At 45.7% G+C, this 23723-nt stretch overlaps 1 protein-coding gene across 2 annotated transcripts; it reads left to right on the top strand.

The window, feature by feature from the left end:
* Positions 1-366: 366 nt before the first annotated feature.
* ASRGL1 (asparaginase and isoaspartyl peptidase 1) lies at positions 367-22468 on the top strand. Of its 2 annotated transcripts, XM_004264207.4 has the most exons (7): positions 386-611; positions 1182-1385; positions 10600-10742; positions 11501-11646; positions 19522-19640; positions 20443-20553; positions 20954-22468. In XM_004264207.4, exons 2-7 carry the CDS (start codon positions 1193-1195, stop codon positions 21157-21159), a joined length of 918 nt encoding a protein of 305 aa, XP_004264255.1. In that variant the 5' UTR covers positions 386-611; positions 1182-1192; the 3' UTR covers positions 21160-22468. The 2 variants fall into 2 exon arrangements, with proteins under 2 accessions (XP_033270224.1, XP_004264255.1); XM_033414333.2 differs by lacking the exon at positions 20443-20553 and having other exon boundaries at positions 367-611.
* Positions 22469-23723: the final 1255 nt, after the last annotated feature.

Raw genomic sequence — 23723 nt, 5'->3', positions numbered from 1 at the left:
AGATCCTGAGACTCAGAGGAGGGGTTTTCAGACCCTTCAGTGCACCCCAGGCACAGAACCAGACCGATTACGGAGGTTATCTTTCTGTTCTTTACCAAACGTTACGGGGAGACACAATTAAAAGGAAGAGAATAACTAGCAAGTCTGCGAAACATCTCGGGCAGAGGAAGGACTTCAGTGCGTGCAGCGGTGCTTTTCAGTTTTCAGTTACAAAACCGCGGCACATCCCTTCTTGCATGTCGCCATCAACACCACCCCTCCTCCTCGTGAGGAGGAGGAGGAGTTCCCCGCATCCCACTAGGAAGCTCGCGTGCACAGAAGGCCAGCATAGTCCCTGTCCTAGGAGCCGGGCAGCGAGAGTCGGATCCGCAGTGGCGAAGCCGGCAGAGGGGTTGCGCCGCGGTGGTGCGTTGGGGCTTTACGGTAATTCTCCGCGGCGCTCTGTCCCGCCCTCGTGCGCAGGCGCGGAGCCGTTGCTGGCAGAGAGGTTGCGGGCACAGCGGTTTCCAGAGCGGCTTCGACTGGAGAGAGTAGACTGTGCAGGTTCCGAGGCCGACCGGGAGGCTCGGCCAAGCCCGAAGCCCCGGCGTCCGCCTCCTGCGGCGTCCTCGGTAAGTCGACGGCCCTGAGGGAGTCGCCACCCGAGACCCCGAAAGGCACACTCCCCGGTGCCGGGGACTGGAGGCGGGAGGGCACTGGCGAGATCCAGCCCTCAGGCCGCCCCTGGCCCCGCGGTGCGGGTGGGAGCCGGGGACAAGTCCCAGGGAAACCGAGGCCCGACGTGGGGCCGGGGAGGAAGGCTGGAGCTGCGACCCCAGATGCCATGCCGGCCGGGGGCCCAGCACGGGACAGGAACCGGGGTTCCCCAGGGAAACGGAAGCCCGATGTCAGTGGGCGAGGAGGGGGCGCGGGCTCTGGGGTGCAGAGCATCCCACCGCCCCCTCGAAGTCAGCAGGTGCCCCGGGCCGGAGGCGGGCGCTCTGGGCTTTACTCCAAAGTTCAAACCCAGCCGCGTCTGTCCTCCGTACTCCCTGGGTCTCAGGAATTTGCCTGAGGCTGTAAACTCTGAGGGCTTTCCCCTCCCTGCGTAGAAACTGGACCTTGTCCCCAACGGGAGACTTAAGCCCCGTGCGGTTCTCTTGGACCCGCTTGAAAGGACGCTTTCGTCTTCTGATCCCTAGAATCCGTCGCCATGAACCCCGCCGTCGTCGTGGTCCACGGTGGCGGAGGCAGCAATATCTCCAAGGACCGCAAGGAGCGGGTACGCCAGGGCATTGTCAAAGCCGCCACCGTGGGTTACAACATCCTCAAGGAGGGAGGGAGCGCAGTTGACGCTGTGGAAGGAGCCGTGACCGTCCTGGAAGATGATCCCGAGTTCAACGCAGGTAAATTTGCACTGAAACTGGTAACTGATGCTAAACCGGGTTAAGCTTCTACCCCCAGATAAATAGAACCTCTCTAAAGTGTCAGTGAGTCTCTTCAGCTTTATGCTAAAATCTAATATGCTGAAAAGATTTAGTTTTTCTCTCTTTACCTGTTGACCAAGTTGCTGTAAAGAATTTTAAAATTCATTATTCCCCCTTTTTTCTTTAATCTGCTTTCTAGAATTCACATACCAAGAGGCTTTTTTTGGTTTTTTGTGGGTTTTTTTGCGGTATGCGGGCCTCTCACTGTTGTGGCCTCTCCCGTTGCAGAGCACAGGCTCCGGACGCGCAGGCTCAGCGGCCATGGCTCACGGGCCCAGCCGCTCCGCGGCATGTGGGATCTTCCCGGACCTGGGCACAAACCCGCGTCCCCTGCATCGGCAGGCGGACTCTCAACCACTGCGCCACCAGGGAAGCCCCAAGAGGCTTTTTTTAATTACATCTTTTTGTGGAGGAAAAGGGTAGACTACTGTTGGGTGGCAACCTTGGGAGCTTCAGGGTGTAATTTGAATCGGTCCCCCATACAGGGAGGGCAGGGAGAGACCACAGGAAAAGGCAGATCTCTCCAGATTGGTAGGTGGCAGGCTTAATAAGCATGGGAACTTACACAAGAGGCTTGCCTTGCAGGATAAATAGACCCCTGTCCATGCCCACCAGAATCTTAAAAGTTTATATAGTGGCCTTATCTGGGCTCAGTCACATATACCGTCCAGATGGTCTCAACACCACATCTCAAGGCTGTGTCCTGGGCAGCTTCTGGTGCAAGAAGACAAGCGGAGAGCACACTCCAAGGAAAGAGGAAGGGGTGAGGGGACTCCGATTGCCCCAGCGCTGCACCGCTCGTGACCGGCTCTTACAGTCTCACACACTTTCTCTTCCGCAGCATGCCCGCAGCATGCGGGCAATAACGGGTGGCTCATTTGGTGGCTGTCTGGCTGCATTGCAGGCAGGTGCCACAGCATCAGGCACATACAGAAGAAAACACGGGTTAAGACAATAATTCCCCAGATCACGGATACCTTTCTCCACTGAGAGCCTCATGATTCAGACCATTGTTACTAAGTCCCCTAGGCGGGGAGCCAGATCACTCAAGAGCGTTCACTTGTGTCCTATGATTGAATAAAGGCAACACATTAACAGACCCATCGGGTGTGAGCACACAACATCCTGTTTGGATAATGGCCTAGGTGCTGCCTCTTTGCAAGGCAGTGATAATGGCCAAGGTCTTTCTGTTTTGGAGGAGAGCTTGTCTCATTAGAGACATGTCAATGTGCTGGAAGAACAGGCTTTGTCGGCTGTCATTCAAGGCTTGGTGAGTGCATTTAGTAGGACGCTCTATGTGTGCTGTCCTGTGCTGCAGGCCAATGGAGGGCTCAAAGACAGCAGCCAAAAGATCATTCCAGTGGGAAACAGAACATGCCCACCTGGCCTTGAGGAGAGGGAGGTCAGCAGCCTTAGGAATTTGACCTGGTTTTATATACCATCCATGTTAGCCAGGGGAGGTAGTGCTGTCAGGCTTGAGGAGAAGGACTGGTGGCAGGATACATGAGACCAGAACCCTCACCTTCTCTTTTCCAGTGGTGCGCATTCCATTCCAGGTATAATGCGTTTCAACAGGCCCAGCTTGCGGCAGGACAACAGGAACCCAGTGGAGATCGAGTAGTTCCCCCTCACCCATCCTGTTAGAGTGTCCCAGTGCAAATTCCAGTAGATAATCTCCTTTCCCAGGTGTGATGCAGTTTGGTGTTCTCGGCACCGTAGCACGTTGATCCATGGTGAAAGTCAGGGCAGCGGCTGTTTCCTGACGTACCTATTTGGCATCGGTGCTTCCGTAGGGGTCCCCAGTCTGGGATATGGGGCGACAGCGCTACTCGTTGATCATGCAGGTGTGTGAAAGCCTTGGACGGCACGTTAGTACACCCAGCCACAGTGGCTTTATCTGTTAGTAACTTAAGGCACTGCTTTAACATTCCATTTTTCCTTTCTCTCAGCCCTGCTGCTTGTGGGTTATAGAGGAGATAGAACCTACATTCAGTGCCATGTTCCCTTGCCCAGTCTTGCATGTCCCAATCCACAGTCTTTGAAATGTGACCCCAGTCACTATCTATTTGATGAGGGACCCCTACATGGGACTTAGCTTCTCTAATCCCCTAACAGCGGCGGCCTGGTTTGCACGGGGACAGGGGAAAGCTTGGGTTAAGCCAGATGTGGAGACCACACAAACCAGGGAACGTTAGAGCCCTCTCTCAGAGGGAGGAGGCCAGTAGAGTCAGTTTGCCCATCCCTTACCAGTTAGGAGCTCTGGTGGGTGGCTTCAGACTCCTTTGGCAGTTGCCATGGTCATTGTTTGGAACACACAGGACATGCTGTGATCGCATTAACCCAGTCACTGTGTTTCAAGGGCAACCCGACATCTGTGGCAATATGCCATCCCACCCGAGCTCTGTGGTGGCCACTCTTTCCGTGCATCCAATCTGCTGTATCTACTGAAGGGTCAGTTGCTAGGGATTGAACCCAAGCTAGGGCATCAGCTCCCTGATGGCCAGGGGGTGTCAGTGCCTTATGAGCCAGGACATGGACGACAGTGAGGATTGCCTCAGGCTCTTGCAGGCAAACCCAAATGTCACCTCCACACATCCTGACCCCACAAAGGCCCACTCGTTAATCATCCACCCTTCAGCTTCCTGTTGTCAGAGCCATAGGGTTAATGTCTTTAGAACAGCCCAGCTGTCAGTGCAAGGGGTTAACGGCCAGGGACCAGGAGTAGTAACCAGCCAAAGGGCTCTGGGTTCAGCCCGCTGGCCACTGCAGTTCATCCCTCCTGAGAGGCTCCACCTGGACCTCTGTGTACACCGCTGCTAGGAGCTGTTGCTCTAGGGGAAGTACGTGGGGTTCCTGCCCCCTTCCAGAGCTGAGACCAAATCCCAGGAGCACTCTCCCCTTCTGTTTTCTCTGCCACGGCGCCTGCCCTATACCTACCAGAGTCACAGACACATCTAACTCAAACGGTAGCCCTGCTTGGGAGACGCCCAGAGCTGTCATGTGCTTCACTAGCGCTTTTGCCTTCTCAAAGGCAGCTTGCCACTCTGATCCCCAGTCCCACACATGCCCTTTCTTTACTGCATACCATAAACTGTACCCATTTTAAGTTTTGAAAAATGTACATACCTGTGTAACCACACTACAACCAAGATGTTAAAATTTCCATCACCCGGGGGCTTCCCTGGTGGCTCAGTGGTTGAGAGTCCGCCTGCTGATGCAGGGGACACGGGTTCGTGCCCCGGTCCGGGAAGATCCCACGTGTCGCGGAACGGCTGGGTCCGTGAGCCATGGCCGCTGAGCCTGCGCGTCCAGAGCCTGTGCTCCGCGACGGGAGAGGCCACAACAGTGAGAGGCCCGCATACTGCAAAAAATAAATAAATAAAAATAAATTAAAAAATAAATTTCCATCACCCCCAAACATTCCTTCCTGCCACTTTGCAGTTAATCCCCCCCCCCAACCCCAGCACCAGGCATCCACTGGTCTGTTTTTGTCATAAATTTGCATTCTCTAGAATTTCATATAAATGCAGTCACAAAGAGTGTATTCTTTTGTGTTTGGCTTCTTTCATGCAAATCAGTCCTTTTTTAAAGTAATAATCATCATAGCTACCACGAGTGTCTACTATGTACCAAACAGTGGTCTAAGAAACTTGCATGATTAACTCATTTAATCTGCACCATAGTCCTATGAGTTCGGTGTAATTATTATCACGCTCATTTCTCAGATGAGAAAACTAAGGCACAAAAAGTTTAAGTAACTTGCTGGAAGACACTCATTTCCTCTATTTTGAAGTAGAAAACCTAAGATCTAGGGATTAAGACGCTTCTAGGGAATTACACCACCTACCTGACATCTGTCAGAGAAAAGAATTTCAGGAAATCTTAACCAGTTAGTCAGCAGATATTTAGTAATTGTTCTGTCCCCTTGCCTCTGTTCTGTGCTCTTCAACACTTACACAAAATGTGGCTTCATTACATAGGCATCATCGATTAAATCCTTGGCAGTTGGTGATTGATTCAATCTCCAGTCCTCCCCTCCCCAGAAATCGGGGTGGGACTAAAAGTTCCAGCCCTTTAATCCTGGTTGGTTCCGGTGGCAACCAGCCCCCCACCTTTAGGGGGTTTTCAAAAGTTACCTCATTAACACAAATTTGGTTTTGGTTGAAAACTGCTTGTTATGAGTAACAGGACACCCAATTCACCTGTATGGATCTGAAGCGGTTTCAGGAACTGAGGGCAAAAGACCAAACATTATAACAAAAGATGCTCCCATTGTTCTAATCCCTTAGGAAATTCCAAAGGGTTTGGCAGCTGTGAACCGTACCTGGATGAAGACCAAAATATGTATTTATGATAAATCAAAGTATCACACCTCCTTTGTCAAAGATCAGTTTATATATTTATGTGGATCTGTTTTGGGCTTTCTATTCTGCTCCATTGATCTATCTGTCAAATTCTTTCACCAACACCACACTGTCTTGCTTACTGTAACTTCTAGTAATGTCAGCTGCAAATAGAGACCATTTTATTTCTTCTTTTCCAAACTTTATGCCTTTTCTTTCTTTCCTAACATTGGCTGGGCCATCCAATATTATATTGAATAGGAGTGGTTAGAGCAGAAATTCTTGCATTTTTCCCAGTGTTAGGGGGAAGGCACTGTCTTTCACCGTTAAGTATGATGTTGGTGGTAGGGTTTTATAGGTGCCCTTTACCAGGTTGAGAAGTTCCTTATTCTTAGTTTTTTGAGATTTTTAATCATCTGTGCATGTTGAGTTTCATCAAATCCTTTTGCTGCATCTATTGAGATGACCATGTGGTTTTTCTTTTGTCTTTTGATATGGTGAATATTGATTGATTGATTGATTTTTGAATTTTGAACCAGGTTTTCTTCTCTGGGATTAACACCACTTTGTTGTGACATGTTATTTTTTACATATGTGAATGCTGGGTTTGATTCGATGGTGTTTTCTTGAGGATTTTGCATCAATGTTCATGGGAGATACGGGTCTATAGTTTTATTTTCTTATAACATCTGTCTGGTTTTGAAATGAAGGTGATGCTGGCTACATATGATGAATTGGCAAGTGTTCCCTCCTCTTCTGTTTTTCTCGAAGTTTGTATAAGGTTGCTATTATTTCTTTGTAAATATTTGGTAGATTGGTTTTTTTGTTTGTTTTGATGGAAAGTTTTTAAGAAATGAAATTCTTTAATAGGCATGGCACTATTCAGGTTATCTATTTCTTCTTTGAGCGAGTTTTGTCAGTTGTCCTTCAAGAAATGTTTCTATTTGGTTTAAGTTGCTGAATTTGCAACATTTCTGTGTTATGCTTTTGATGTCTGTATGGTCTGTAGAGAGGTCCCCTCTTTCATTCCTGATTTTTGTAATGTGTCTTTTTTTTCTTCGTCAGTCTAGAGTTTATCAAGTTTATTGTTCTTTTCAAAGAACTAGTTTTAGTTTCGGGGGGTGGATTTGGTGAATTTTTCTGTTTTTTTCTTTTCTTATTTATTTGTTTGTTTGCGGCTGCGTTGGGTCTTTGTTGCTGCACGGGCTTTCTCTAGCTGCAGCAAGCAGGGGCTACTCTTTGTTGCAGTACGCAGGCTGTTCGTTGCGGTGGCTTCTCTTGTTGCAGAGCATGGGCTCTAGGCACTTGGGCTTCAGTAGTTGCAGCACATGGGCTCAGTAGTTGTGGCTCGCAGGCTCTAGAGCACAGGCTCAGTAGCTGTGGTACACGGGCTTAGTTGCTCCGCGGTATGTGGGATCTTCCCAGACCAGGGATCGAATCCACATCCTCTGCATTGGCAGGCAGATTCTTAACCACTGTGCCACCAGGGAAGTCCCATTTTCTGTTTTTTCTTTTGCTCTTTTTCTGTTCTGAATTTCATTGACTTACCTTTATTGTTTCCTTTATTCATTCAGCTTGCTTTGGAAATAATTTACTGTTCTTTTCCTGTTAGATCATTAATTTGAGACTATTCTTTTCTAATACAAGCATTTAATGTTTAAAATTTTACTCTAGCACTGCTTTGATTTTTACATGTTTTTACAGGTTGCCTTAATTTTCATTCTGTTCAAAATGTGTTCTCATTTTCCTTGTGACTTCCTCACTGAATCATGGGTTAGTTAGAAGTGTGATGCTTAATTTCCAAATATTTGTGGATTTTCTAAATACCTCTCTGTTAATGATTTTTAGTTTAATTCTGTTATGATCAGAGGACATACTTTGTGTGATTTGTATTCTTTTAAACTTCGTAAGGTTTGGTTTTTGGCTCAGAATGTGTTCTACCTTGGCCATTTGCACTTAAAAAGACTATGTACTCTGCTCTTGTTGGATGGAAAGATCTATAAATCTCAATAAGGTCAAGTTCATTGGTAATGTTCATACCTTCTGTATCTTGATTGTCCATTTCTGATTAATGAGAGAGGAGTATTGAAGTCTTTAATTGTAACTGGATTCGTCTATCTCTCCTTTGAGTTCTGTCAGTGTTTGCTTCATGTATTTCGAAACTGTTGTTTACAATATAGATTGTTGTCTTCTTGGTGAACTGACCCCTATATCATTACTTAATGTCCTTATTATTATTTAGTGTTCCTTATTGTGAAGTATACTTTGCCTCCAGTTTTCATTTGATTCATTTTGGCATGATATAATTTGTCCATTTTTACTTTTAACCTATTTACATCTTTATATTTAAAGTGGATTTTTTTTTATTGGCAGCATGTAATTGTGTCCTATCTTTTTGTACAATTTGACAATCTCTGCTTTTTTTAAGATTTATTTATTTTTTATTTATTTATTTTGTTATTTATTTTTGGCTGCATCGGGTCTTAGTTGCGGCACTCAGGATCTTCACTGAGGCATGCAGGATCTTTCGTTGCAGCACGCGGGCTTGTCGTCGTGGTGTGCAGGCTTCTCTCTAGTTGTGGCGTGTGGGTTTTCTCTTCTCAGGGATCTTAGTTCCCTGACCAGTGATCGAACTGCGTCCCCTGCGTTGTAAGGCAGATTCTTTACCACTGGACCACCAGGGAAGTCCTGACAATCTCTGCTTTTTATTGGGGTGTTTAGACCATTTACATTTAATGTGATCATTGATATGGTTAGGCATAACTTTGTCATCTTGCTGTTTGTTTTCTATTTGTCCAGTCTATTCATTGTTCCCTGTTTCCTCTTTTTCTGCTTTTTTCTGCCTTCTTTTGGAATAATTGAATGTTCATAATTCCATGTTATCTCCTTTGTTGGCCTAGTAGCTCCACTTCATTTTTTAAAGGTTGTTTTAGGGTTTATAGTATATATCTCTCACTTGTCACAGTCTACCTTAAGTAATATCACACTTCATGCATAATATAAGAACCTTTTACAGCATACACCTGTTTCCCCTTTCGTAGCCTTTGTACTACTGTTGTCATATGTTTTACTTATGTGTATAAGTTGCCTAATGCGTTGTTATTATTTTTCCTTTAAACAGTTATATTTTAAAGATATTGTAAAAATAAAGGGAAAAGGTATTTCTGTTTATCCACATATTAGCCATATCCAGTGTTCATTCTTTGGGGGAATCCTGATTGCTCTTTGCTATCATTTTCCTTCTGCCTGAAAGACTTCCTTTAACATTTCTTATATTGCACATCTGCTATTGATGACTTTTGTTTAATTTCTGTTATGTCTATAAACGTCTTTGTTTTGGGTTTTTGAAAGATGCTTTCACTGGGTGTAGAATTCCAACTTGACAGTTTTTTTTTTTCTTTGAGGGCTTCAAAGATCTTGCTCCTCTGTCTTCTGGTTTGCCTTGTTTATGACAACAAGTATGCTATCGTTTTTCTTTTTTCTTCTGTACCTAATGTGTCCTTTCTCTGGCTGCTTTTAAGATTTTCTCTTTCTCATTAGCACTAAGCTGTTTGATCATAATGTGCCTGAGTGTAGTTTTGTTCATGTTTCTTTTTCTTGGAGTTTGTTGTGCTTTTCGGATCTGTGAATTTATAGTATTCACCAAATTTGAAAATTCATCATTTCCTTAAATATTTATTTGTCCCTCTATCTCACCTCTCCTTTTGGGGACTCCAATTACACATATACTGGCTGCTTGAAACTGTCCCTGAGCTCAGTGATAAACTCTGTTCAATTATTTTTCAGTCTTTTTGTTTGCTGTGTCTTCAAGTTCATTCATCTTTTGTGCAGTATCTAATTTGGTGTTAATCCTATCCAGTGTATTTTTCGTTTCAGACTTCTTTTTTCATCTCTAGAAGTTCTCTCTGGGTCCTTTTCATATTTTCTTCCATGTTCTGGTACATATGACAGCCGTGTGTGTGTGTGTGTGTGTGTGTGTGTGTGTGTGTGTGTGTGTGTGGTAAGCGGGCCTCTCACTGTTGTGGCCTCTCCCATTGCAGAGCACAGGCTCTGGACGCGCAGGCTCAGTGGCCATGGCTCACGGGCCCAGCCGCTCCGTGGCATGTGAGATCTTCCCGGACCAGGGCACGAACCCATGTCCCCTGCCTCGGCAGGCGGACTCTCAACCACTGCGCCACCAGGGAAGCCCTGACAGCCGTTTTAACATTTTTGTCTAATAATTCTATCATTTATGTCATTTCTGAGTCTGTTGCTATTAATTGATTTTTTTGTTTTTGTTCTTCCTCATTATGGGTCATATTTTCCTGTTTCTTTCTGAGCCTGGTAATTTCTTATTAGATACCAAACACTTGTTAGTTGCTGGATATTTTTATACTCCTTTAAGTATTCTTGAGGTTTGTTCTTATCCCTCTGAGGAAACTGAGTCACATAGAGTTTAAGAATAGCTAGGCTTACAAGTATTATCTAGGCAGAGAAAGTTGGAGAACAGTTGCTAGTGGTAAAGAGAACAGAGTAATGAGAGCTAATGGTACATTCAGGGAAACCTAATATTTCAGTAAAATGTTGCCAAGGAGAAGAGATGAAGCTGGAAAAGTAAGTCAGAGGCCAGATCAGGAAGGGCTTCTTACCGTTTACTGTGTAGGTCATGGGGTATCAAGTCAGATCTGTGTTTTTAAAAACGTTCCTTTGACAATGGAGTCGAGGATGAATTAAAGTAGGCAGCTTAGGGGAAACTCTGAAGCCATTTCCAAATTCTTAATTCTTGCTTTTCGGCTTCTTTTTGATTTTAGGTTGTGGATCTGTCTTGAACGAAAATGGTGAAGTTGAAATGGATGCAAGTATCATGAATGGGAAAGACCTGTCTGCAGGAGCGGTGTCTGCAGTCCGCTGTGTCGCAAATCCCATTAAAGTTGCGCGCCTTGTTATGGAAAAGGTATGTGGGACTAAAGCACCCTTTTCCTAAGGAATTGTCACTGCTGCACTTCAGTGACTAAAAGGGTTCTGACTTGTAGGGAAATACTTGAGATCACTGTTCTCCTGAAATTGTATGAAAGAACAAAAACAATGTTATTTAAGTTTCTCAAGGAAACCAAGATTCTGACTCAGTTGATGTAATTTGACTCATGATCACTTAACCAGTGATTACATTTCACATTATCTTCATGTTTTCATGTTATCTTCCTGTATTTTCTTCAGCCTGCTTTCAACACATGTAACACAACACATACACACTGAACAGACCAACTGTTTAAATAGCATGTATGGGGGAATTCCCTGGCGATCCAGTGGTTAGGACTCCACGCTTCCACTGCAGGGGGCCCAGGTTTGATCCCTGGTTGGGAAACTAAGACCCTGCAAGCTGTGTGGTGCAGCAAATAAATATATACCTACATACATAGATATGTAGATAAATAAATAGCATGTATGAAATAAAAATGGATTAAATTCTCTAACTGTAAGATCATATGTAAGTTGAATTCCTAGTAATATTCCATCATCTAGGTTTTTCTGAAAATACAAAAACTCGGAGAGCTCGGCTTTTTTCATCATTCAGAAAAGCAAGCCAGTGGAATTTGCATTTTTGAGGCTTTGTACCCAGAGAGAATAATGATTTTCACACAGTAGGAACAGTTGAAAAGATTTTAACTTTTTCTCAAAACTAACTATTTTCCCATTTCTTTCTGGCTCAAGACACCCCACTGCTTTCTGACTGACCAAGGTGCAGAAAAATTTGCAGCAGCCAGTGGGATTCCAACAATTCCTGGAGAACAGCTGGTTACAGAAAGAAACAAAAAACGTCTAGAAAACGAAAAGCTCCAGAAATCAGACTACCAAAAGTAAGTATCATCTGTGGCTCACATGTTTGCGAGTTATTCAGATGTGAAAGTGGGACTCATGTCTGGTTATCCACGTTTCTTAAATAAGTCAAATATCACTTGGTCGTTTCAGTTTTTGTACAAAATAGTTCACACTAAGTAATGGAAAAACTGCTCTTTTGACTCTGAAATTTAACCTCACTTATTACTCCTATGAATAGTAACTCAAATTCAGCTAAGAGTTCCTTCTCCAACATGATTTAATAGATGAATGCCGTGTGTAAAGGTATTAATTACCTGCATACTTCTTGATCAGTTTGTTATCTTCGGTACACTGCACAGGTTCTCTATGATGTAGACCACCCTATGAACTTACTTAGGCGCCCTTTCACGGGGCAGAGAAATCAGTACAGCCCTTATAAGTGAATTCATCATGTGTTCTGAATTATGGTTTTCTGTGTTACCAATTCAAAAATACCAAATAAAAGGACCTTAATTTAAAGCAAAATTTGAAAAATAAAATTTGAATGTGGCCTGGAAGTTTATAATGGAATATAATCTATTAACTCCACATGCCCTTTTAGATTTGTAATGTTTAACCAGAGGTATACTTTCGTATCACTTAGGGAGCTTTTTCAAAATCTACATGTCTGAGCCCCTTCCCTACAGAATCTAATTTAGGGACTTCCCGCGTGGTCCAGCGGTTAAGACTCCAGGCTTCCACTGCAGGGGGCGTGGGTTCGATCCCTGGTTGAGGAACTAAGATCCCGCATGACGCATGGCGTGGCCAAAAAAAAAATCTAATCGAGTAGAGCTGAGGTGGAGAGGCCAGGCAAGTCCATTAGAAAAAAGTTTCCCAGGTAATTCTAGTGTGTCCCCAGGTTAGGAATCTGTTGTACAAGATTGGCCATATGTTGGTAGCTGTTGATAATCTTTACTGAGTGTGCTATGGTGTCTATAGGCTAAAGTCACAGGAATGGGGTTGCTTTATCAGTGGTTCATGTACATTTTAATAGATGTTGCCACATTGCTTTCCAAAAATCCTGCAACAACACACATCTCCACCAGCCAGTACTGCTCTTCGATATAAGCAAGAGGGGCTCCTGCCCTGGGCCCTGCACTTTAGATGACCCTCATATCACAGTTACACAAAACAGTTGCTTTATTGCAGATCCATGGGGCATCTCTGTCACTCAGCAGTGACACAGCATTACCCATAGCCCTCATCATCCACTCTTGTGACAAATATCATTCAGCCCCCAGGGAAGTGCTTCTCTGCATCTCTTGCTCTATGTCTTGGAAGTAAAGACCACCTGAGTCAAAAGGTTTGTGGAATATGCCACTGCTGACATCAGAACTAGACCCTGTTTTGGAGTGTGGGGAAGACTTGAACAGCAGAAGGACTTGGGTAAGAGAAAAAGACAATAATTTGTCAAACAAATTCCTGCATAACGAAGTGTTGTTTCCCAGTAGTGCACAGTGTCCTTTTTCTTTCCGCATGTTTCAGTTTGTGGTTCTAGAGTTATTCATGAATTAGTACGATATCTGCAAGACTTGCCCATGAGGGCTGATTCCTGTTACTCTTAAATTGGTAGATATGTAGGTCTAGACCAGCACTGTCCAATAGAAATCTGAGAGCCGTATATGTAATTTAACATTTTCTAGTAGCCACATTAAAAAAAAGTAAGAAGAAATGAGTGAAATTAATAATATATTTAACCCAATATACCCCAAATATTATCATTTCAACATGTAATCAATGTAAGAATTTATTTATGAGATACTTTACATCTTTTCATGCTAGATCTTCCAAATCTGCCGTGTATTTTACACTGACCGCATGTCTCACTGTAGACTGCCTGCATTTCCAGTGCTCAGCCACATGCAGACAGTGGCTGCTGTACTGGACATCACAGGTATAGACAGAACCTACATGAGGAACCAATTTTTTATGTTGGCAACTAAATGGACACTGAATATTAGACTCATGAATGGTTTTATTCTTATAAAAATACTTAAGGTTGAGTTAAATTTTTTTAAATGTTGAAATTTTTAAGTAATTTTTATTTAAAATGTTATATTCATTAATTATAGTTGATGTTTAGACTTTAATATTAATAATTTTGTAAATTTTAGGAAAAAACTAACTTTTGAAATTATATCTGCAAATTACTTTTATTCTTTTTGGGGGGATTTGCCCTTAACTTTGATGAAAATATATGCTAATTTTGTACACTCTCAGTATAGTTACATTTCACTTTCTAATTCCTAGATTACTGAAAATGTGTACAAGTCAAGATTTTGATAGAAAAAGAATACTAAAGTGGAATTCACAAAAGAAAAAAAAAGCTAAAAGGAGGAAAAGAAGTAAAAGATCTTCAAAGAAACAGTCTGCTTTAAAAGTAAGCACTCTTAGACTTTCCTGGTGGCTCAGTGGTAAAGAATCCACCTGCCAACGCAGGGGACACAGGTTCAATCCCTGGTCCGGGAAGATCCCACATGCCGCGGAGCAACTAAGCCCATGCGCCACAACTACTGAGCCTGAGCTCTAGAGCCCGCGAGCCACACCTGCTGAACCCGCACGCCACAACTACCAAAGCCCATGCGCCTAGAGCCTGTGCTCCAGACCGAGAGAAGCCACCACAATGAGAAGCCTGCGCACCGAAATGAAGAGAAGCCCTGCTCGCTGCAACTAAGAAAGCCCACGAGCAGCAACAAAGACCCAATGCAGCCAAAAAATAAATAAATGAATAAAAATTAGAGGAAAAAAAAAAAAGTAAGCAGTCTTCTTCCAGGATGACCCACATAAAATTCACAAAGAGAACATTACAGCTTCTTTGTTCAATGAAGATTGAATTACTTATCAAAACAATGAAAATTAGTAGGAATAGTGTTCTCACCAAATCCACAACTTGAGCAATTCAGATGAAATCCCGACACCTTCATGTTCTTTACTAAAGGAAGATTTAATTGCTAATCATAAAGCAATTTGGTATAATCATACACCAAAAAAGGACACATGCAATTATTAGAAACGCTGGGAAAAGGCTGAATAAACAATAAACAGTTGATAACCAGAAAAGACACAGATAGAAAACATAGATGTAATGTTCTTGAAAGAATAATACTATTTGGACAAGTGTAATGGTACTTTTCATGACCCCATCAGCACAACGTTTACGGAAAACAATGGGAAATTTCTAGGGTTCATAAAAATTATTTCAAGTTTTGATAAAATGCCAAAACGTAATTAGGAAAAAAACCTAATGATAAGTATCTAGGAGAGAGAATTCAAATAGGTTAGTTTAATGGGTAATAAGGCAAGACATGAAATCATAATGAAGTTTAAAAAACTCAGTTCAGCTAGAGTGGACCACGATCAGAAAACATGTTGAAAAACTAACATTTAAAAGGGAAGCCCGTGATAATGGAGCTGACATGGTAGGTAAATAAAAGGTATGTAAGCACGAACTTTGGCCAAGAGTCCAGAAGTATCCTGTGTGACACGGCCAGCTCACCGTGAGTTTGTTTCTAGGAGACATGCCCTCAGCTGCACCAATACTGACGATGCTGTGAGACAGTAGAGGGTCCACTGCAAGATACTCTAGATGTGGCCGAAGGTGGAAGAGCTTAATCAGACTCACATCTGACCTTATAACAGACCTCAGAGAGACGTGGAGGGAATTCCAACTAAATGCTGTTGAAGTAATGAAATCGAATTTAGATAAGAAGAGTTCAGCAAAAATCGCAGATGTTCCTTAAAGAACAAATCACGGACTTTGACAGCAAGTGAAATTAATTTTGAATTTGCACTATCTACAGTTACTTAGTCTGAACTATGCCTCTCCATGGATAAGCGTAACAGAAGCTTTAAAAAAAAAATCTAAGTTTGGCTATTAACATTTTTTAAAGGATTAAAAATGTTTTTTTTTAATTTAGAGAAACAAAGCCAAAAGTGCATGGGAAATGTGCAAGGAAAGTGACATCCGCAGAAAATATAAGGAAATCGAAACAAAGGAAACAAAAAGATTTGCCTAACTTGAAGGAGAAGATTCATGTACAGCTGATCCTGAAACCAGTTTCTTTAGAGGCTGTTTTTCTGCTCATTATAAATCGAAGTATAAGTATCATTTGTAGAGAGATTTGAACAAAATCGAGCAACATACTGCTGTTTTCCATTTTCTTTGTAATATACCAGCAATGAAATTTGAAAGAAGAATTTAAGATACTCTGCATTGATTTAAACACTGCTTAAGAGAGGACAAAAATGACTATAGTAAGGGATTGTGATTTAAATGATCAAATTAAAATATTTAGTAAAATCTTCTGTGATAACAATTTATCAAACGTAACCCCGTGTAACATTTGAGTGTGGTAATGTAAAAATCAAGATTCATTTCCAAGTCTAAGTATTGCTTTAGGAGTTTTATATATAGTTCCAACGTTACTGCCTCAGCAGAGTGAAGCTTCTCCAAGTTCAAATTAATTAAAAACTTCCTAAGAACTACATCGCTCAAGAAAAGTTGTCTTGGGCTTCCCTGGTGGCGCAGTGGTTGAGAGTCCGCCTGCCGATGCAGGGCACACGGGTTCGTGCCCCGGTCCGGGAAGATCCCACATGCCGCGGAGCGGCTGGGCCCGTGAGCCATGGCCGCTGAGCCTGCGCGTCCAGAGCCTGTGCTCCGCAACGGGAGAGGCCGCAACAGTGAGAGGCCCACGTACCGCAAAAAAAAAAAAAGAAAAGAAAAGAAAAGTTGTGTTATTTGTCACATTGTCAGTAGAATGCATGTTACATGGAAATGTTGATCATAAGAACGTGATCAATGCCCCTTGAGATGAAGGCAATGAAAATTAATTTTATGGAATAAATACATAATAATTTATGATTGTATATGTGTCTGTGTGTGGTTTTTTGCCCCACTCATCCAGCCATCACCAGCTGATCAACAAAGGATACAAATGTGCATGTTAATAAATTGTCATCATTGGTAGTTTGTCAGCTTCCAGTCAAATGAAAACCATAGCTTTACAGTATTTCTCAAGATACATTTATCACGGTAAGAGGATAGAACATCTTTATTATTTCTAAATATTACACGTGTGTGGGCCTCCATTTGCCTTTGTATTTTTGCCTCAACCCCTTCCTTGTACGTGTTGGGGGGCTGCCACCAGCAGTGACAGGGTACCTCTCTCCTTATGTGGCGGGAGGGGCTCGCGTCACTGCCGTTGCTCCTCCCTGACAACCGCCAGCTTGGATACTTTGCATTTGTTGATGGGTCATTCTTTTCCGGGAATTTGCCTATTTTCGTCCTGTGATCATTTTTTCTCTTTAGTTGTTTTGTCCTCTTCTTATCAATCTTAAGGCTGTCTTCTCTGCTAAAAACAAAATTCCCGAATCTGTTGTTTTTATTTGCTTTTACTTTGCTTATGGTATTTTTGCCATTTGAATGTTTTTTGTGATCAGTAGTACTCTCCCTCTTCTTGTGTAGTTTGTAAGACCAGAAACTTAGGAGCCATCCCCGCCCTGAGACATACAGCTGCCTAGATTTCCTTGAAGAATTTTGTGTTTTATATTTAGGTCCTTAGCTATCTGGGTTGGCTTTTGTGAGTGATAGGAGATAGGGTTCCCGTTTCCTTCTAATAGGATACCAGCTTTCTCTTTCTAGTCCTTTGAATGCCAGGCTACATCTCTAGCTACAATTTAGCCTCTCCATGTGATTGCCCAACAGATACCTCAAGCTTTTGTCCAAAACTAAACTTGTTTCCCTACCCAACCCCACTCCACACACACCACGAAGCAAAAAACGTCTTCCCAGTCTTCCACCTTTCAATAAGTGTTTCTTGCATCCTTTCAGTTTCTGCCTTATATTTCTCTCTCTCACATCCGGTCCACCTGCAAATTCGGTCAGCTCTGCCTTCAAAATGTCCCAGGTCCAGCCTCCTTCCCACCCTCTCCTCTGGAAACACCCCGACACAAACCACTGCCTCTCAAGCCTCGTAAGGGGTCTCTGTTTCCTCTCTCATCTCCCTCAGTCCACACACAATGGCCAGAACGGTTTCCCTAAGATGACTCTGTAGAAGTATAGCACACATTCCGGGTGCATAGATCCTATCTGGAGCCCTGGATGCGCTTCCACAGGGTGGACACACATGTAATCAGCACACAGCCCGACACACACCCCCCTCCGTCACTGCCCTCCCCGCAAGGAAACCGCCTGCCCGGCTTCCGGCACCGTGGGCTGGTGGTGCCTGTTTTGGAACTCTATCTGAGTGGGACTGTGTAGTACGTGCTTTTTGGGGTGCCTCTTCTTACGTTTCTGAGATCTGTCTGCCGTGTGTAGCAGAGTCCACCTTCACAGAAGCATAGCGTGTCACAGGTTATTTACTTGGGCAGATGTTTGTGTCATTTGCAGTTCGCTGTTATTACAAGTAGTGCTGCTGTGAACATTCTGTACACTTTCATGGTGAACTTACCTCCACGTTTCTGTTGGACAGAAATGTGGGGATAAAATGGCTGAGTCGGCTTTAGGAGACCCCGTGGGTGGCCTCCCAAAGTGACCTTGCCAGTCCACATGCCCAGCAGCAGTGAGTGAGGGTCGTGGTCCCCGCACCTCTGTGCCCATACTTGATACCGTGTCTGTTTCATGTTAGCCGTGCCGGTGATGGGCATGGTGGTAAGAATGGTTATTTTTTAAACTTAACTCATCTCGTGACACTTCTCGGTTCAAACTCTCCAGCGTCTTCCCACCTCACTCAGACTAAACGCCCTTCCAAGGGCCTGTAAGTAGGATGACCATGTGATTCAGTATTCAAACTGGAACTTAGTTTTGAGAGCGAAAGGGGCACTATTCATTAAGCCGGGACAACAGGCATAAGTCAGGACGGTCCTGGGAAACCAGGATGTACAGTCACCCCACTTGTCAAAGCCTCATGGTCTGCCTGCTGGCCGTCCCTCTGACCCTGCTGCACACTCTCCCTGGCTTTATTCTCTCCAACCACAGTGGCCTCCTTGAAGTTCCTTGAACTTGGCAAGCATGTCCTGCTTCAGGAATGTTCTTCCCCAGCAATCAGCATGGCTTACCCTCAGTCCTTCAGAGAGGCCCTTAGAAAGCAGCACGTCTCCACCATCACGTGTCCCGCGTGCTGCTATGGGCTGTAGTTTATTGCTGTTCAGTAAAGCCTGACATTCTTTATTGCTCTGTCACCCTGTGCCCCAAATGCAAGCTCCGTGGGAGAAGGTACTTTGTCCATTTAGTTTTCTGCTGCGTCCCAGCATTTAGAACAGTGCCTGAGATATAGTTCACTGTAGACCGGGTTGGTGGGTATACGGCTGTTAGCGTACAATTGCTTCAACTTTTGTTACTTGCAAATTTATAATAAAGTGTTAGAGAAAAAGTCAACTTATTTCATCTTCATAGCAAGCCCCATGAAACGGGCAGAGGGGTGTGCGGACAGGCAGCAGCAGCGTCTCCCGGGTGGTTGTCAGAAGTACACGATGTTGGGTCCCATCCTGCACCTGCCAACTCGGGGGTCTCTGGATGGAGGTGCTGAGGATCCAAGGGGTGCTGATGCACACGGAAGTCTGAGATGCACCCAGTTATTTGTATCCCCATTTTACAGATGGGAAAACTGAGGCACGATAAAACTTAATCACCCAGCTAGAAACTGGTGGTGCTGGGATTGGATGGACCCTTAGAGCTGAGGGCTAAAGGTATGTCCAGCAGTTTAACTGACATGTAGAATGTAATGCAAACAGGCTTTCTTTGCCGTTTACGTGAGTGGGGAATGCTGGAATCAAAGTGTGTCCCATGCGCCATTAATATAGAAGTGTATTAAGCTACCCTGTCACCTGTGGGAGTGTCTCTCATCTTCAGCCACTCTTTGTTGGTTTTTTGGCAGAAACTTGGGGACCGTGGGTGCCGTTGCCGTGGACTGCCGAGGAAATGTGGCTTACGCGACCTCGACGGGGGGCACCGTCAACAAGATGCTGGGCCGCGTCGGGGACACGCCGTGTATAGGTGGGATGGACGGATGATCACTGCCCCTGCCCCTGGCCTCCCCCGTCCTCTCGTCCTCTTTCTCTGGTCTTCGCCTCACCCCCACACCCGCTTCTTTCTTCCTTCATTTCCTCCTCCTCCTGGTGGCAGCTTTAGAATTTCTGGGAGTGGCGGTGGGTTGGAGGGGGTCGCCCAGGGCACGTGCAGAAGGTGGCGTGTCCAGCAGGCACCTGTTTCCTAGATGCTGTGTTTTGGGAGGGGGGCGTGGAGGACTTGGGAGGGATGTGGAGCTGGGGTACTGAAGCCGCCGCAGCACCCCCGGTGCCTCTGTCTTCTCTCTAATCCATTTCAGGAGCTGCAGACTATTCCCAAAGGGTTAAGTACACGAAACCTTTTCCCGGGCATGGGCTCCAATGAGCAAACTAAGAAAGCTGAGAATTTAAGTTTGCAGTTGTTAGATCTGAGTGGCATGAGGGTGACACACCACTACGAGATATTGCACGTCAAAGTGTTCTTCGCGTTAACCTCGGAGCACATTGACTTAATTCCCGGTGGTGGGGGGAGGGGAGGGGTGTATGTGTCTTACCCTGTGCGCTGGGTGGATGTGCTGGGGGCAGAGGAGGGGCTGCCCTGGTGTCGCTGCCCTGGGAAGGCTAGGCCTGCCTCCCCGACATGCCCTCCATCCCCATCTCAGGGTATTATTCACACGGCGCTCACCAGTGCACCTTGGCGTTTAACATTTATGTAGCGTTAGACTTGTAATAAGTGTTTGAATTTCTTGACGGTTGCCTCTCAGTTAGAAACAATTCCCTTCCTTGAGCAGGATCTGGAGGTTATGCTGACAATGATATTGGAGCCGTTTCAACAACAGGGCACGGAGAGAGCATCCTGAAGGTGAATCTGGCCAGACTCACCCTCTTCCACATGGAACAGGGTACGTGGAACAAGCCCGTGCCGTCTGACTGTGAGGGGATAGGAGCTGTTTATAAATCGACGGAGAGGGTTGGGAAACCCTTTCTTGTTTGCTGCAGACGTTGCTTTCAGGTTAACGCCCCTTCTGTTAGGGTCAGGAAAGAAGAGCATTTGGAATACTGGTTGCCTTCTGCCTCCTGGGGGCGGTAGAGAGACTCTGAGCCTGCGTGTGGGAGAAAAGGCAGCTTCATCCAGTGCAGGGAGGGCCTTGTAGGGTGAGAGTCCTTGTTTGAGACATTGAAATAGAAATCACTTACTAAGAATCTTTGTTAAGACGCTTCGGTTTTTCATACGGTAAATAATTTTCCCACCAGATTCCTTTCACTAACTTGTGTTGTTTCTCAACCTCTCATTGTTTTCAGGAAAGACGTTAGAAGAGGCCGCTGACGCATCGTTGGGTTATATGAAGTCAAAGGTCAAAGGTGTAGGTGGTGTCATCTTGGTCAACAAAGCAGGAGACTGGGCGGTGAAGTGGACCTCCACATCCATGCCCTGGGGGGCCGCAAAGGACGGCAAGCTGTACTCTGGAATTGATCTTGGCGACACCAGCATCACTGACCTGCCCTAAGTCCCCGGAAGCTGTATTCTAGAAGCTAAGACTTAGCTCAATCAGTTAGATCTAGAAATGGAAAATTCTGCAGTCTGTCACTCGTTTTGTTGCCTTGATCAGTGTTTGGTTGGGGACAGATTCCGAAGTGATGTGTGACATGCCCATGTTAGGATCAAATAAGACTAGTGAAGATGACAAACTCGCTGAGCCTTCCTCATGAATACTCCCCATCATCTGAGGTTAGAAAGAAGAAACAGCATGATCTTAACAGGACAGAAACAGCCTCAGTGCAGGGAGTGCCTTTTGGAATTGGGGGACCCACTGCAGTGACAGAGGCTGTAGGCGCGAGGGTGCGGGGGGCCCGGAGGAGAGCAGCGCTCTGGGGCAGGACCCAGTGCTGGGATGAGGTGGAGGCACAGTGAAGGGGAGACGGGGCAGCAGAGCTCACGGATTGGTGAGTGAGGCACGTGAACATTGCAGAGCTCGTTCTGAGCCAGAAGACCATTAGGTGAAAGAATCTCTGAGAGAGAAACTGATTTTTTTTTTTTTTTTTTTTTTTTTTGGCGGTAAGCGGGCCTCTCACTGCTGTGACCTCTCCCGTTGCGGAGCGCAGGCTCCGGACGCGCAGGCTCAGCGGCCATGGCTCACGGGCCCAGCCGCTCCGCGGCATGTGGGATCTTCCCGGACCGGGGCACGAACCCGTGTCCCCTGCATCGCGCAGGCGGACTCTCAACCACTGCGCCACCAGGGAAGCCCCGAGAAACTGATTTTTTTAAGCAAGTGCAGATCTTCTCTGACTTACTAACATAGGCGTGTTTCCAGGTGCTTTAAAAGGACCCTCTGCTAACCCCTGGCTCTAATCTGCTGATGAAGGGTCGTCATGGAGACTCTGGAGGCCCTCCAAGTCTGAGGGTTTTCTCAGGCTCACACACGAGCCTGCTCACCTCGTGTTTCCCCCCAGCCATCCTCCACCTCCCAGACCCCCGGGTCCCCATCATGAACGATGGGCGTCGTGACCTCTCCGCCTCCGCTACGACAGGGAAGGGCCAGTCAGTGTCGAGATGACCCCGACTTCATGGCGTCCATGACTGTCCAGTGCTGTGGGTTCCCCCAGCTGAACCAAGTGTCCACTGTGGTCAGCACGGTGAAGAAAGGCATCTCCTTGGTGGAGAGTATTCCTATTAACCTCTTTACACTGGAAATGGTATTTTTGCTGTGACACATCTGCTCAATTTGTTAGTCTGTCAGGGCTTACCTTCTCTCTGGAAAGAAATTGCTTCACTTTAATTTCCATGTGCCACTAATAAAATGTATTTTGAAAGAATAACAGCGTGGTTAGGAGTCACTGTTGACAAAGACCAGAATGTACACGAACTCCCTTGGTCTGTCAGTTCAGACAGGTAAACTCGTTAAAGAGAGCTTTCAGCCTAAGTGTGGTGTGTGGATGTGATAAGACTGCCCGCCTCATGGAGAATACTCGAGAGTTTTCGGAGGAATTGAGTTTTTTCGGGATGGGTTAAGGAAGAAGCCAAACCACCACTGCAGGAATCAGCACGGCCTATGGGTCCAGCTTCTCGCGCTGGCCGTCCATGGCACGAGACAGTCACGCAGTCCGGGCCCCTGTCCCCTGACCTTCCCCGTGCCCGTGTCAGCTGCCCTGAGCCCGAGAGAGGGAGAGAGAGGTGGCGCTTGGAGGCAGACTGGATCCTGCTTCTCCCCACGACCTGGGTGACCCGGGGCAGGTTCACTTCTGAGAATTTTGTCATCTATAGAATAGGCCACTATGAAGATTAAATGAAAACAAAGGACAGCTGCTCAGTGTTTATCTCCAGACCCTCTGGACAAATAGAGGACGTGTGGCCCAGGAGGGAGTCCATGTGGTTCCACCCTTGAACACCTCAGATGCAGCAATCGTCCTTTAGAAAGAAGTACTTTGTTAGCAGGTGTATTCGTTTGCTAGGGCTGCACATGCGGTGGCTCACACGACAGATGTTCCAGAGGCGGGAAGCCCCAGGCGCAGGTGTCAGCAGGGTAGCTTCTCCTGAGGTCGCTCTCTCTGGCTTGCGCGCAGCCTGTTCTTTATAGAGTCTGTGGCCAAATCTCCTCCTCTTCTAAGGACACCAGTCACATGGGATCAGGGCCACCTAACGGCCTCATTTTCACCTCTTCAAAGGCCCTGTCACCAAATACCTGGGGCTTAGGGCTTCAACATAGGGATCCTGAGGGGAATGGAGAAGGGAGAAGGGAGGAGCAGGGAGCAGAGGCTGGTTTTGCGCTTCTCGTTTCTGTTCACGAGGGAAGTGGATCTAGTCATCAGGGGCCGCTGGGGCCTCAGCTCGGGCCACCTGCCCTCTTTGGTCGGGCAGCCCACTTAGGGAAGGGTCCCCAGCCCCTCTGTGTGAGCCCAGGCGCGTGTTGTTGCCCTCGGACCTCGGTTCAGTGAACGGTCACTCCACTAGCCTGGGATCCCGTATGTGGAGACCACCGTGGGTCTCTCCCGCCCCCCACATTGCCAGGGTCAGCTCCCTAACTGTCCAACAAACGTAGGCTCACCGTAGCGTCTGAAGGGGAACGACAGCCTT

Source organism: Orcinus orca, chromosome 8 (assembly GCF_937001465.1).
Source record: "Orcinus orca chromosome 8, mOrcOrc1.1, whole genome shotgun sequence".
In the NCBI taxonomy this organism is placed as follows: Eukaryota; Metazoa; Chordata; class Mammalia; order Artiodactyla; family Delphinidae; genus Orcinus; species Orcinus orca.
This window is presented reverse-complemented; position numbering and strand designations above follow the sequence as displayed.

Excerpts from the sequence above, each read along its gene's own strand:
- ASRGL1 (XM_004264207.4), top strand. The coding sequence starts at position 1,193 with ATGAACCCCGCCGTCGTCGTGGTCCACGGTGGCGGAGGCAGCAATATC. Across the intron at positions 1,386-10,599 it reads TGATCCCGAGTTCAACGCAG|GTTGTGGATCTGTCTTGAAC; the intron begins GTAAATTTGCAC and ends TTTTGATTTTAG. Across the intron at positions 20,554-20,953 it reads CCTCTTCCACATGGAACAGG|GAAAGACGTTAGAAGAGGCC; the intron begins GTACGTGGAACA and ends CATTGTTTTCAG.